The sequence below is a fragment of the Pantherophis guttatus genome, chromosome 2 (genome assembly GCF_059756535.1).
Source record: "Pantherophis guttatus breed Tessera chromosome 2, ASM5975653v1, whole genome shotgun sequence".
Lineage (NCBI taxonomy): Eukaryota > Metazoa > Chordata > Lepidosauria > Squamata > Colubridae > Pantherophis > Pantherophis guttatus.
Genome location: NC_142064.1, coordinates 212843914 through 212859718, shown reverse-complemented (window position 1 = coordinate 212859718; position 15805 = coordinate 212843914). Strand labels below are relative to the sequence as shown.

The 15805-nt window shown below is 36.8% G+C and overlaps 2 protein-coding genes across 4 annotated transcripts in view; one reads left to right on the top strand and one right to left on the bottom strand.

Moving 5' to 3' along the window:
• NT5DC2 (5'-nucleotidase domain containing 2) overlaps window positions 1-6189 on the top strand; it is a 40354-nt gene extending 34165 nt beyond the window's left edge. Inside the window, exons 12-14 of the mRNA XM_034439312.3 lie at window positions 1845-1985; window positions 2420-2484; window positions 3125-6189. Of these exons, the coding sequence (XP_034295203.1) occupies window positions 1845-1985; window positions 2420-2484; window positions 3125-3386 (468 nt within the window). The 3' untranslated portion in view covers window positions 3387-6189. The remainder of the gene's footprint in view (window positions 1-1844; window positions 1986-2419; window positions 2485-3124) is intronic.
• A 105-nt stretch (window positions 6190-6294) lies between these two features.
• STAB1 (stabilin 1) overlaps window positions 6295-15805 on the bottom strand; it is a 113715-nt gene continuing 104204 nt past the window's right edge. For all 3 annotated transcript variants that reach the window (XM_034439287.3, XM_034439302.3, XM_034439294.3), the window contains 7 exons: window positions 14302-14408; window positions 12981-13100; window positions 11361-11507; window positions 11071-11181; window positions 8637-8783; window positions 7539-7646; window positions 6295-7064 (listed from right to left, as the gene is read on the bottom strand). In XM_034439287.3, coding sequence (XP_034295178.1) covers window positions 7011-7064; window positions 7539-7646; window positions 8637-8783; window positions 11071-11181; window positions 11361-11507; window positions 12981-13100; window positions 14302-14408 — 794 coding nt within the window. In that variant the 3' untranslated portion in view covers window positions 6295-7010. The remainder of the gene's footprint in view (window positions 7065-7538; window positions 7647-8636; window positions 8784-11070; window positions 11182-11360; window positions 11508-12980; window positions 13101-14301; window positions 14409-15805) is intronic.

Below are 15805 nucleotides of genomic sequence, written 5' to 3'. Positions count from 1 at the left end.
CAACCTTGAGCCTTGGCGAGATTCGAACCCTGCAATAATTGCAGGCAGCTGGTCTTAATAACCAGCTTAATAACAGGGTGCCTTAAACCCCTGTACTACCAAGGCTCTTAATCCTCTACCAGGATTCATCCTCATATGTAAATGGAATGTTGATTTATAGACATTTCAGCACACAATGTAGAAATGAAATATTTTGTTGTGATGTCCAACTCTCGTCTCTTATGACAGCAATGCTACATCATTCCTTATTGTCATATTTAGTTTGGGGAGGTAGGGTGGGGGCATGAAAATGAAGGATGCTGCAGCTAAAAAAGAAAAATGGAAGAAGCCATATGCATCAGCAGTTCACCATGAATTTTGAAACTAAAGGTTCACAGTTTTGAAGATACAGTATCTTTTCAAACTGAGGGGAGTGTGGATCTGTGCTGCAGGGATTGCTTGTTATGTGATGCCTGTAGCTGGGCTTGTTCAATCAGAAATGAGTTCCACTGGATTCAGTGAGTCTTGATCTTTTGTAAACTTGCACCTCGCTGAACCATACAGAACCACGATTACTGGACCATACACACAGATCTGAAGGGTTCCAGCCTCTGCTTGACATTTCAGGTTGCTGTGTTTATGTCCTGTGGGTGGCTTCCATAGCTATCTGCACACCCTTCTTGGGACTTATGCCACTATTATGAAATCTCTTCAGAGTCCTGCTTTATTTAATTTTTATTCAATGATAACATTGGCTTCTTTGTTAGAGTATCTGGTGTCATAATTTTAGACGTGTATTGTGTTTTATGGAAACCACCTTGATATTTCATTTGGATATTTTTTCTAATCACATAAGAAAGAAAACAGGCCTTGGGATGTCACCCACTTGAAATATTGGGCTAGACAAGATCTGTTTGAGTGCAGGCAACTTTTCTGCAAATGTGTGTCATAATTGTGCCTGGTTAATTAATTTTCTTTTGATGCTGTTTTATAAATAGTATACCAATATCAGGCATTTTTACAGAACATTCTGTTAATACTATTAAGCTAAAACCACCCTTCAGCCATTTTTTTTTTTTACTGTTAAGTATCCCAAAGGTGCTTTTTTCTTCAGGAGGCAATTGGACTTTCTGGTTTTTCTTTGAAGACATTTCACTTCTCATCCAAGAAGCTTCTTCAGCTTCTCATCCAAGAAGCGAAATGTCCTCAAAGAAAAACCAGAAAGTCCAGTTGAAGTCTTGAAGAAAAAAGCACCTTTAGGACAACCCTGACCTGGATGACTGAGAATCTCCATAGACATTTGCTGTTAAGTATTCAAATTCTCAAAGGAGTTCTCAAGAAATAGTGGTTTTTAAACATTCTGCATTATTAGGGGTTTTTCTCTTTATGAAAATGTAAGGGAAAGAAAAGATTAAATGAAAAATGGGGAGGCATCTCATTTTTGCAATTCTTGAGGAACAGATTAATTGTTTTGGGGATTATTTTTTAGTATCAGGGCCAATGCATTCCTATCCTGGAGGGTCATTCCAAGTTCAAAATCCAAAACTGCCATATGATTATCATACTTAATGAGGCTAGTAACTTAGACAAAAACCCATAGATTTATAAGATGTATAGATTTATAAATAGTTATCTTTCTGATTGCGTTGGACAAAGAAAGAAATGCCCCAAATAAGCAGGCAGGGCTATTTTTGTAAACTGGATGAAAAATGTGTCTTTTCCCCCCCTCCCTTTATGATCTTGATGTGCCTCATTCTGCAAGAAAAGTGATGTAAGTGAACTATTGAAGGCTTTTTCTGTAAGGCTGAATCACAGGATCCTAAGTCAGTAAGTCACTCCACTGCCTTTCTCACCTTCTGTTTAAGGACCTCATGCTACGTCACGGTTGGAGGACAGGTGCCATAGTTCCAGAATTAGAAACAGAAATACGAATCATCAATACAGAACAATATATGCACTCTTTGACCTGGCAGCAAGCTCTTACAGGACTTCTGGAGAGAATGCAGGTAAAATAGACTGGGCTAGAGTAAGTAGTACTTGGGCACAGGGGTGGGTTCTACTTACCTTTACTACCGGTTTGTAATGGGGCCAGCCGCACGCACACGCTTTGCTCGCTCGCTCTTCTGCGCATGCCCAGAAGCATTTTGATGACATCAGGTTCTGTGGGCGGAGCCTCCTGCCGGTTTTACTACTGGTTCTATAGAACCGGTGCGAACCGGGGGCAACTCACCACTGCTTGGGCATCACTCTGTAGTTGTCATTTCCTTCAACTAGATTAAGCACAGTTCTTGGATAGGCGTTCTTGATTGTGTTGTATTCTGAAATGTTTTCTGCAAATATTGGAATATGTGGGGTTTTTTTCCTTGTAGAAAGCTCATCTTTAGAAACAGCATTGTTCAGTCATTGGTCTTTTGCTTTAATTTCCTCCTTTTAATTTTAGATGTATCAAGATGCAGAATCGAAGCAAGTGCTTTTAGAGTGGATGAAAGAGCGACAGGAGATTAGGTGAGCTATCTTGTTTATGATGTGTTCTTTTATTCTAGGAATGATTTAAAATGTACACTTTACAAATTGCAAACACAATGTTCTGTTTTAAGTAACATACTACTACAGCTTCTTAATTGGTGCCCTGTAAAATATTTTTATGTTGTGAAAATTTTTATGTTGTAGAAAGATAAAGAATTGGCCAGGTTTGGAACTTCTGGATTTCTCATTTTTGGCCTTGATGAAAATTTATTTTTTTATTTCTTTGATTTTACTTTCCCTCATGGTTGACTTTAGTTTGTTTTCTTTTTCTGGAATCATGTTTTCTCTCAAATTGTTTTGAATTTCTTTAGGCTTCACTTTTTAAAAGCTCATATCTCCTGACTATTGTCCTGTCTTTTTCGTTCCTTGTGCTCTAAATAAGAAACAAACCATTTTCTAAGATAGTCGGAAAGGGGAAAAAAATGAAATTGGGATGGAATTAGCAGATTGTCCAACCAAAACTAGAAACCAACATTTATGATACACATTCCTTGTCTTCTGGGGATAGCAGCAGGATAAGGTGGATCATTGTGTAATATTAGTACATTTTCTATATTCTTTTCTCTTCCTCTCCCAGGTTCTCTATCTAATTTGATTATACCAACTTCTTTCCTTTCAGGTCACTTGCAAAGAATCTGTTTAACCCCCAGTTCGGTAGCATTTTTCGAACCTTCCACAACCCAACCTACTTTTCTCGAAGACTGATTCGTTTTTCTGATATTTACATGGCGTCCATCAGTTGCCTACTAAACTATGATGTGAATTTTACATTTTATCCTCGCCGAACGCCTCTACAGCATGAAGCTCCTCTTTGGATGGATCAACTCTGCACAGGTTGCATGAAGACTCCATTCTTAGAAGAAATGGTGCACATTCGATAAAAGGGATTATGACATGTGTAGTAGAATCTTAGGTTCCTTTTAGGGGACTGCTGCTACCATATGATCACTGTTGTACTTCTGTTCTGAGCACTTCCTAATAGAAAATGAATGGAAAGGTGGCACAAATTTTACATCTGAAATCCTGGTGGTAAAATATATTAACCATGCTTGATTAAGCTCTAAGAATACGTTTTAAATTTGGCATCTGTAATTTAGTCACAGCTGTCTTTGTGTGCTCAGAAAGGTTCTACATGTTGGTCGGGTTATAGTGATTCTGGCAGAGAGATTATAAATCTATTTCTTCTTTAGAACAACATATTCAAAATGTAACTTCCGCACGAATCCTTGCTACATCACCTATACAATATATGAAATAATAGAAATTGAAATAGTTCCTATTCAGCTCACCAATCAGTTCACATTCAGTTACAAATTTGAAGATACTAACTGGTGTATTTCTAAAGAATGGCGTATAGTACATGTCTATATAAACCAGATATGCCATTAGAGACCACACTCATTCATTCATGTGTGACGTGACATCACTCAGATTCACAATTTGATAACATCAGTTAATGTGATATTAAGTATGTAATGGCTCATTTACAAATTCAAGCCATCACTTGATCCTGAATTTATCAGATGATGTATATTTATATATTAAAGCCACCCCTATTTAACATACAAAAAAACAGTTTTTCATAACAGTAGGTGAATAAATTATCTTTAGTTGAATAGCCTATTTCATAAAATGCTAATTTATGTACTGAATTTATAAGAATTTTTAGACATCAAAGCACAAATATACAGATTAAGCTGACCTCTAGACATTGTATGCATGGCTAGAATAATAAAAGATTAAAATAGTGGTTGCTAGAGCCATTACCCAACTATAATGGAAAGGATTTTTCTTCTATCACTAACAGCTAAAAAAAATCATCAGAAAACAAATCATAAGTTTATCTAGTATAAAAATAATGGTCTTTTAGGAATGGTGAATCATCAAAACTAAATTGTTTTGTGTTTCAGAATTTGTGCGGACTTACCATGAACTTTTAAACTTAGTTCAGAGATGCTGGTTTTTTTTAATCCACAAAAGGCTTATGTCTTAGATTAGATATAAGTGTTGTGGGACTCTATTTTTTCTGCACTTGATCATGAACTATTGCCAGTCAGGACCATCGCTGTATCAGAGTCAGATATAAGAAATACATATTAAGAATGGAATGTTCTTGAATTGGAAGCTCTTATTTAAGGCTGGACTTAGGAAGCTGTTTATATTAAGGTTACACTGTTGTGTGTTGGGTTTTACCCGTTAGATTCTCTAATGCTGCTATAATTCAAGTTATATCTATAAATGAAATAATGATTGACTGAGGCTACTTAGATTGTTAGAACTATTCAGATTCTCACTAGAGATGGTTTTCAAGGCATTGGCTTTCAAGGAACGGAAGAATGCTTGAATATCCCAAGATGAACCAAAGAAATCTTTGAGTAGTTACTAAGTTGGTAGTTTGTGATTTCATGTTAGCGATGCGATTTCAACCCATCACATTGGGTTGTCTCCTAGATGCTAGATGCAAGATGATTACAAATTGGAAATTGGATGTTGTATACTATACTCCTTCACAGATTTTAAGCTTTTCAAAAAGTGCCTACTTTTCAAAGTTTTGAAGCATTATCAAATAAGTTATCTCTTACCCAATTTTTTAAAAAAAACACTGTGATAATTAAGATTGTAGTATGTTACAGCATCTTCTGCCAACCTAGCAGTTCGAAAGCACGTAAAAAATGCAAGTAGAAAAATAGGGACCACCTTTGGTGGGAAGGTAACAGCATTCCGTGCGCCTTTGGCGTTTAGTCATGGCGGCCACATGACCACAGAGATGCCTTTGGACAGCGCTGGCTCTTCGGCTTTGAAATGGAAATGAACACCGCCCCCTAGAGTCAGGAACGACTAGGACATTTGTGCGAGGGGAACCTTTACCTATGTTATAGCATACGGATCATGTTAAGACTGACAGATTGCTAAGAATGCTGTTGGTTATTTGATATCTCTTTTCTATCCATCCCTCAAACCAACTTGAAGATTTGGGGAAAATTAACCCCCGACCCAAGTGAGGACTTCTGCACTTTGAACTGCCACTTCAGGGGAAAGACGCACTGTGTGCACAAGCTAACTTGCCATAGTTATGTATGGAAAATAGGAATGTATATGATGATTCTCTACAAGTGTCTGTTCTATAGAAAATTGTTATATTAGGAAAGATCATGGATGTTGCCATCTCTAGGGTTGCATTTCTGGAGCTTTTCTCTGGAGATTCATGTCTCTTCTTTCTTTTGCTGAGACAGTGCCTTTGCTTTGCCAATCCATGGGAACTGTTTCATTGATGAACCACTTTTCACCCATATTTTGCCCCTAAAAGGGCATTGAGAGCAAAAGGTAAAGCTGCATCATGAAAGAGGCATCAGGATAGATGAAAGAAGTAGGAATACCACAATGGTGCAGTATTGGAGGTAGGCATTTCTCTGAAAAATAGCTGCCATTTAAAATACCAATGAGGCCTAGTTAGTTTATCTTCTTAAATGTGAAATTAACTTCCTAAACTCTGCTCGGTAAAGACGATGAGACAGTGTCTGCTACTTTTAAAGGTAGGCTGATCAGCAAAAGCTAGATCGTTTAGAAATAGGAGATTAAAAACTTGGATAATAATTTGATATTTTTCCAAAATTGGGTACAATGGTTAATTCTGATTCCTGAGTCTGTCCACAAAATAAAATATTGTGTTTATCTTTTCCAGAATTGTGTGTGTAAGAATAATTTCCAATACTTGGTCTAAATGGAATGTTCAAATACATGATATTGGAATGACAATATTTGTTGTTGCAAGGGTGAGATATCGATACGTTTGGTTATTAGGCATAACACCATTTATTTTTTACAAAAATAATACATTGTTTCATTATGGAATAGTCCTACAATTAATATATTTCAGTTTTCTTCATGGGAAGAGAGAAAGAAACAATACTAATTATAAGGCAAAGAGAGATAATTGGCATCTTTACTGGTAGCATGTTGATGTACTCATGCTTACCTAGTATTAAAAAATGTTAAGAATTGCATTACAGTGCATTAAAATTCAGAATGCTTACAAATATGTGCTGTCTGCAGTTTACCAGTAAGCTCAGTAGTGCAGTTTCAAAGTAAATTTATCCATTCATTAAATCTGAACTGAAATTTCATTGGTCCATTCAGGGTTCTCACAGTATCCATTTGCCAGACACATTCATGAGTCATTCATAAGTAGATGATTGAAGGTTTATGGACAGGATCCAAAGGATTCTGTGCATGCTACATATGTCTTCAAGTTCTTTCCATTCATATTAGAGTTACACTCAGAACTTATTCCTGAAGATCTCTAAAAAGAGGCAATACAACATGAGGGAATGAATTCTAAACAAAAAATTGGAAATTGTTTATGGGATTGTAAATACCGATAGCTCTTTCGATCATAATTCCTTCCCATAAACTTTAAAAGGAATAGAATTGAGGTATATGGAATGTTTCTTCAAAATATCAAAATTTCTGGAATTTTTGTATCCTGGTTGTATTACAGTATATTATTATTGTCCAAGAATGTCTTCAGCATCGACAAAATCTTCTCTGTGGAGAGACTCCTGAAACAAAGATACAAAAATGGTCAGTTAATCTGTAACATTTAGATAGGTGGCATATAAATTTAATAAATAAATAATCTAACTTCATATTGGTATTCCCGACAGCTAAAACCAATAACAGAATCTGACCAGTTCCTCCAGTTGTATTGGACTTCATAGGTGCATTCAAAAAATAACACATTTTATATGTTCTGTTTACATTCAGAGAAACTAAAGTGGAATGGCATGTTCAAATACATTTTTTCCCATCTGCAGCAACCATCTAAAATAGGCGACTCCCACTCAGTATGCTGAAAGTGGAGCCCATGGATTTGGCTCCTCAAAGGGATCATTCAAAAGCAGCCATTTTATGCACAAAGTATGCCATGTATAGAAACAATTTGGCTATCCCTAGCTTTGGTTGCAATGTAGATAACAATTGCATTATGGGTTGGTATCTGAAAATATTCAGCACTAATGTTTCAGTTGTCTTACCTCAAATGGCTCATAGATTGAGATATCTGCTCCATAAATAGGATTTGGAATGGATACTAAGTGTGGGCTCCTTTCCTGCCACGAAGGTTCATCATCATCTAGTTCAGCCTATAAGTAAACATATTAAGCATGACTTTGTTCTGCAAACTATTCAGTAAAAATGAATCAGCATGCTTCAGCAAACCTGAATAGACAGCTGAGACAAAGTGATTTAGCCAAGGAAATTTAAAGCTAATCTGAGATTTTGTATGTATGTATATGTATGTAAAGTATGTACCGTGTTTCCCCAAAAATAAGACTCCCCCCCAAAATATGCCCTCCCCTGAAAATAAGCCCTCCCCCGAAAATATTTAAACGCATGCACAGCCAGTCCCTGCCATTTCCTCTGGTTAGGGTTAGGAAAACAGAGCTGGAAATCAGGTAAAGTGGCAAGAGAGCCCCATCTTGCACCATGCGCCCCAAAATAATAAGACCGCCCAGAAAATAAGGCGCTTATTTCAAGGTTCAAAAAAATATAAGACAGTCTTATTTTCGGGGGAACATGGTATGTATGTATGTATGTATGGATGGATGGATGGATGGAAGAAACAAAACACAATTTATATAGCTTCCCAAGTCACCCAACCTAGTGATTTCAGGCAATTTACAACATTATTTTTTTTAGCTGGAAAAGTCCAAAAAAAAATGATCACTACATTATTAAATAAAATCTCCTGCAAGCCAAGTTTGACTCCTAGGAATGGCATAGACACAAAAATATAATTTCTTTGGCAACAATATGGAGACGGTTTGTTCTTGCTTTCCTTTTTCTCAACTTTTCTGGCCAGCTTACATTTGGTGACTCCCATCCAAGTTCTAACTAGGTTTGAACCTGGTTAACTTTCTGAGAATAGCTCCATTAAGATTATTTATACTGTGTTAATTATTAATTAAAAATTAAATTGAGATGTTTGATTTGGATGTGGTTCTACAACCACTAATGAAATTATAACAAAAATTACAGAATTCTTTCTACCCAAGTTCTATTGAAAGAATACAAAAAAAAAAATTTTTTTTTTTTTTTGGTTACAAGCAAAGCTGAGGCTTGGATTTACCTACCCTAAAATAGCGAAAGTTGATCAGTTGATTTCTCCTTTTGAGGCAGAAATAGGACAATCCAGCAATAGTTGCACAGAGCAGAACTACAGCAAAAACGGTGCTTATGCCAATGGTCATAGCAGTAGATGGTTTTACAGTACTCGAAACCTGTAAAAAAGTAATGCTATTTTCAAGTCGTATCTTAATGATAAATTATTACTCTTACATGACATTTTTGGACCCCCCAAATTAAATTCCAATGTAGTTCAGAATAGCAAAACATCTGCAAGGAAAAACCTGATATTAAAAAGAGGACTCTGCTTCTTTTGTTAGGAAGCTAGGCTTCTTGTGACATTTGCATACTTTGCGCTTTGCTTTTATGTATAACTGTATTTTAAAAGATATACATAAATTAAAGTAGTCTGAATGACTGATAACAATCTTCACTCTTTATTGTTTTGTTTACTCTGCTAATGTTTCACACTGGCTAGAATGAAAAAGCAACCTGAAAGATTCATCTGGCTTTGGAGAAAATTGTATGCAATTTCATTTGTAGATCTTCCTTAAATTAGTCTGATAATAGCGTTTCTGAAGGATTGTGTCATTATGTCTAGTTGTGTGCTAATGCTGTAAGGAAACATGTGCTTTGAGAACGTAATTCAGTTCCAGGACGCTAAATTATAGAGGCACTGCACTATTTTCTAAAGTGCGACATTGTATTTTTATACAGACCATATCCTAGGGATGATGAATGCTTCGATGCTTAGTGACAGGCTGCCTCTTTGTCCTTGGAAAAGGGCAAAAAATGAAATAGTGGGGACTTTTAAGAAAAACAATAAAATCAGCAGAACAAATTGAGTGGGAACAGCAGCAATGAAGAGCAAATAGGGCTATTTCATCCTCTTACAAAGATCAGCTTAGCACCCACTGCCCTAAAGTACAGTAATAACCAGAGGCTATAGAAATTAACAACAAAACTATTTTAAAATGGTAGATCTCACAAGATCTGACCATTTTAATTCTATTTTTTTGTCAAACCCCATGTAATCTTGGGAAAGTTCACAAGATTTGGTAACATCATGCAATTTAACCATGTCTCTGATGCCCAAAGAAATGGACTCTCTTCTACCACTGCCTCCATTTCTGCAACCTCTCTCACTTTTCACTGATCACTGCCGACATTCATAATTATGTTGCATCTCGAAGAGTCTTATGAACTAATAAGGAACTCGGGAAAACGAATTCTTTCTCCTATCCTGTTACCTTTGCTCAAAAAATGTATTTCATTAGTTAGTATTTAGAAGTAGAAAATTATTTCTACTTGAGAAATAATGTAATGTAATGTAATGGTGCATAAGCGCATCAGCGTGCCTACCATCCGTGTCCTACTGTTTCCATTTATTCGTACTCGTTTCTTATGTTTATACTTATACCTGTTTATACTTATATGTTTATATGTTATGTTTATACTTATGCTTATTTTCTCATACATGCTTGACAAATAAAGAAAAAAGGAAAAAGGAAAAAAAAGTACCATCATCATGCATGCCATTTTAGATAATCTATGATCACTACCATCCCGGGGAATTTTGAAGTGGGAAGGAAGAATTGGAAAGCTCTGTGTCTAAACGATTTGTGTTCAATGATACAGACTGAGAACACTAATTTTGTATTTTTAAAAAAGTAATCTGGACCAGTGGTGAAATCCAATTTTTTTTACTACCGGTTCTGTGGGCGTGGCTTGGTGGGCGTGGCAGGGGAAGGAGATTACAAAATCTCCATTCCCACCCCACTCCAGGGGAAGGATACTGCAAAATCTCCATTCTCACCCTACTCTGGGGCCAACCAGAAGTGGCATTTGCCGGTTCTCCGAACTGCTCAAAATTTCCGCTACCGGTTCTCTAGAACCTGTCAGAACCTGTTGGATTTCACCCCGATCTGGACTCACATTTGCAATGCTCAGTGCAATTTATATTGATGCCCAAAGAGTCCATTGTTAGAGACATGGTTAAATTGCAGGATATTACCAAATCTTGTGAAGTTTCCCAAGACTGCATGGAGTTTGATGAAAAGGAGGATGGAAATGCTCAAATCTTGTGAGAGCTACCATTTTAAAATAGTTTTGTTTGTTCTAGTGGTTAAGACAAGAGACTTAACCACTAGAGTTCAAGCCCTGCCTTAGCCATGTAAAGCCAGCTGGGTGATTTTGGGCCGGTCATTCGCTCTCAGCCCATCCCACTTCACAGCGTGGTTGTTGTGGGGAAAACAGGAGAAGGAAAATGTGTCAGATATGTTCACCGCTTTGGGTTGTTTCTAAAAAAATTAAAATAAAGGTGGGATATAAATAAATACATAAACTTGTGGAATACTACTCAGATCTTAATTTATAAAACAGGGAAGGAAGGAATGCAAAACTGATCATTTCTCAAGAAAAGATACTTGAGAAATAACTAACCTGTTTATTCTGCAGAGGTACCTTCAAAGGACTCTGAATAGCATGGATGATCCCATTGGAGGCCAGAATATCCCAGTCAACAATCACTGTATTGTTAATCGGTTCAGAAACCTGGTGCAATAAAAGTGAACCAAAGAGCTTTAGTTTATCATTCATGGCAAATGAGCTGTAATTCAAAAAGTTCAAGACTTAAAGAATGCTACAAATCCACTACTGTTTCAACATCATCCAAAAAGATAAGGCATAGAAGTTCATGGCTAAGAGGCTGCGTAAAGAGAATTGATACTTACAATGAGAAAAGTATGACTCAATGACACTGCAATGGAAAGATTGTATCCTGCTTGGGATGGTATTATCGTACCAGCTGTGAGATTGAAGCTTAAGAGGATAACGTCACGCAGTGATGCATGAAGTTTTACATCCTTCAGTGATAAAGACTAAGAAAACAAACAAAAGATATAGCTCAAACTAAAGTTATTTTACTGTTGAGAAGAAAGCCAATTGCATGTATATACAATATTGTACAGCACTGTATTATTTGTATGTCACCTACCTGAATGTGACAAAGGTCCTTTTTCAAGAGTCAACTGGACTTTCTTGTTTTTGAATGCATGTAGCCTTTATTCAGTCCTCTATATCTTAACAGTGATTTCATCGTACTTTTGTATGTTGTAACATACAAAACGTTTAATGTTGTAACATCCTGAGTTCTGTATTGTCTTGAGCAGATGAACAACTCAGGATGTTACAACACTAAAGCCTAGGATGTCACAACACAGCCAACTATGCAGGATGTTGCAACGCAGGACTCAGGATGTCACAACACTAGAGCTCATGATGCTACCACACAACCCATTATCCAGGTCGTTAAAACACAAAAGAACAATGGGCACACAGCTAGGACCTCGACTACACAGGATGTTACAAAACAGCTGACTAATTTGCAAACATCAACTCCATCAACTAATCAAGATGTAACAACACAGCCAACCAACCAGCCTACAGCAACAGAGCCAGCACTCCACACCTCCCCACCAGTATTTGTAGAGAGACGGCATCTCCAATCACCCTTTGCTCGCACAGGCACGAAGTCGAAGACACCAGCCTGAAGATGACGAGTGGGACCTCATCGAAATGTCGCCAAGATACTCTCAATCTTACATGGGAAAAGACCCGATTACACCAAGACTTGCATACCTGTACCCGTGAAAATCTACAAATATATATATATATATATATATATATATATATATATATATATATATATATATGTATGTATGTATGTATGTATGTATGTATGTATGTATGTATGTATGTATATGTATATGTATATATATATATGTGGAGCTGAGAAAAACCTTGGTTATGTAGGGAAAACCTGGCTAGAAGAAAAACATGTGTGTGTGTGTGTGTGTGTGTGTGTGTGTGTGTGTGTGTGTGTGTTTTTCCTCTAGCCAGGTTTTTCCTACGTAACCAAGGTTTTTCTGCAGCCCTAGCTCAGTGGAATCACATCCACTCGATTCTGGGCTTTTTTCCTTTCTGGCAGCCAGCAATATATATACATATATATATATATGCATTATTGTTCTAGCCAGGGTTTTTCTTACATGAATCAAGATGTTTATATAGCCATAGTATAATATATATACACACATTAACTTCTTCTGCAGTTGCTTTAAAAGAATCTGAATTTCCTGCCATGCTACAACTAATAGCTTTACTAGAAATTAAGGGCCAATCAAAGGCAGATAATTTATCTGTATGTAATTCATATAGGTTATACATCAAAGATATTAGTTTGACTCAATTTATTTTTGATGCTTTGTTTTGTTGTTGTTTTTGAGATGGCACAAAATTATTCCCCCTTCCAACTAAGACTGCACCACCAAGGTCCATTTTGTGATCCTTACTGTATTATCTCCAAAGCCAGAGTTCAAGGGCACAAAAAGAGTTTTATAAGCGAGGTCCTCAGAGAGGAAATTTAAAAAATCTACTCCTTCCTGAGTGGTATTAGCAAAATCCAGAATTATCTGAAAAAGAGGAAGGAAAACATGATTAACCAGGAGTATTATTACTATTACTATGTTCAACTCAAATGTATCAAAGGGACCATTTCTAAGCAGCACCTACAGGGAATAGCAAATTTGAATTTCCCTCCCCTCCTAAACTGAGGAGCATTTGCAAAACAATACCCTGTCCCTGGGTAAAAAGTAGGTGGATAACAGCAGTTTGACAGATCAAAATTTAAATCTCCCATTTGCTTTTCAATGTACCTTATTTTTTCACTTCAAAGAAATAAAAGACAGATGCTGGATCCTTTAAGGAATAGTTGAATATAGTTTCATTAATTCTGCTATTTGATCTGAATAATGAGACTGTTGTGGAGCATTCAGAAAGTGCATAAATTAGCTTTATTAAAAACAAGTTATGTTTATCCCACCCTTAAAAAAACACCATACATTACAAGTTTTCTCTACAAAAAATGCAAGTGTGGTATAGATCAGTCTAAAGCAAATTGGAGGAAGTAGGAATAGCAATAGCACTTTACTTATATACCACTTTACAGTGCTTTACAGCCCTCTCTAAATGGTTTACAGAGTGAGCATATTGCCCCCAACAATCTGGCTCCTCATTTTATGGATCCCAAAAGAATGGAAGGCTGAATCAACCTTGAGCCTGGTGAGAATCGAACTGCCAAACTGCTGGCAGACAGCAGTCAGCAGAAGTAGGCTGCAGTACTGCATTCTAACCACTGCATCACCAGGGCAACAAAGCAACACAGAAACTTTAAGCTGCAGTTAACATACATTTTAAAATCAATATGTAGCAAGAACATCTAAGTCTAGAAATAACATATTGAATGTTATAAGAAGAATCCAAAGCCGAACCCAGATTTTAGGCTGTGAAAACTACATTTGAATTTTTTAATTCAAATTCAAAAAGTTTTGAAAAGCAGTCAACACTGAGCGAACATTAACTTACATGTTGGTAATTTTTGATAATCTTTGGTATGAATAAATATTTTTCTAAATTTAGAGCATTTATTTGGCATAATAGTATGTGACATATAGATGTATCTGGACCAGGTTTGAAGGAAGGAATAATTATCACTAGTGATTTTTTTTTTTTTAGATACCATCATCTTCATAATTACCGCTTGTGTTTCACTGGTCATTCACAAATATATCCATAGCAACAAGGCTACAGTATGAAGGTACTACTAAAACTTACTGAATAGAAGACTGAAAAGTTTGCCTGTTGAGCCAGCACATCCAAAAGGCTGCCTGTGCAAGAATAGCCATTTCCTATGTACCCATCCTTACAGTTACACTGTACATCTGAAAAAGAAACAACATTTGGTGGTATTTGCATTGGAGACAAAATTTAAGATTTTGTAAAAGTCTGCCCTAGACGAGTTCAAATCACCACAACTGGATGGATTGCACCCCAAGGTTATGAAGGAACTAGCAGAAAAGATCCCAGAACCACTGAACTATATCTTTCAAAGATCCTGGAGCACCAGGAAACTGCCAGAGGCCTGGAAAAGAGCTGATATAGTTCCCATCTTCAAAAAAGGAAAAAAATAGATCCAGGAAACTACAGCCCTATCAGCCTGACCTCAATACCAGGAAAGATTCTGGAAAAGATAATTAAACAATGAATCACCGAACACCTAGAAGCAAACCAAGTCATAACCAAAAGCCAACATGGGTTTGTCAAAAACAGATCATGCCAGACTAATCTTATTGCATTCTTTGACAAAGTGACAATATTAGTGGACCAGAGGAATACTGTTGATATAATTTACTTGGACTTCAATAAAGCATTTGATAAAATAGACCATAACCTACTACTAGATAAAGTAGAAAAATGTGGGTTAGACAGCATCACCACCAGATGGATTCGTAACTGGCTGACCAACCACACTCAATGTGTAGTCCTCAATGGAACTACATCTACATGGAGGGAAGTATGCAATCGAGTACCCCAAGGCTCTGTTTTAGGCCCAGTACTCTTCAGCATCTTCATCAATGACTTGGACGAGGAGATAGATGGGGAACTCATCAAATTTGCAGATGACAACACTCCAGAAGATAGGCTTAAGATACAGAAGAATCTTGACAGACTTGAACATTGGGTGCTATCTAACAAAACAAAATTCAATGGTGAAAAAGTAAGGTTCTACATTTAGGGAAGAAAAACAAAATGCACAGGTACAGTATATGTGGTACCTCACTCAATAGTAGTAACTGTGAGAGGGATCTTGGAGTCCTAGTGGACAGCCATTTAAATATGAGCCAGCAGTGTGCAGCAGCTGCCAAAAAAGCCAGCACAGTTTTAGGCTGCGTAAACAGAAGGATAGAATCAAGATCACGTGAAGTGTTAATATCACTTTATAATGCCTTGGTAAGGCCACACTTGGAATATTGCATTCAGTTTTGGTCACCACAATGTAAAAAAGATGTGGAGACTCTAGAAAGAGTGCAGAGAAGAGCAACAAAGATGATTAGGGGACTGGAGGCTAAAACATATGAAGAACGGTTGCAGGAACTGGGTATGTCTAGTTTAATGAAAAAAAGGACCAGGGGAGACATGATAACAGTGTTCCAATATCTCAGGGGCTGCCACAAAGAAGGGGGAGTCAAGCTATTCTCCAAAGCACCTGAGGGTAGGACAAGAAGCAATGGGAGAAAACTAATCAAGGAGAGAAGCAACTTAGAACTAAGGAGAAATT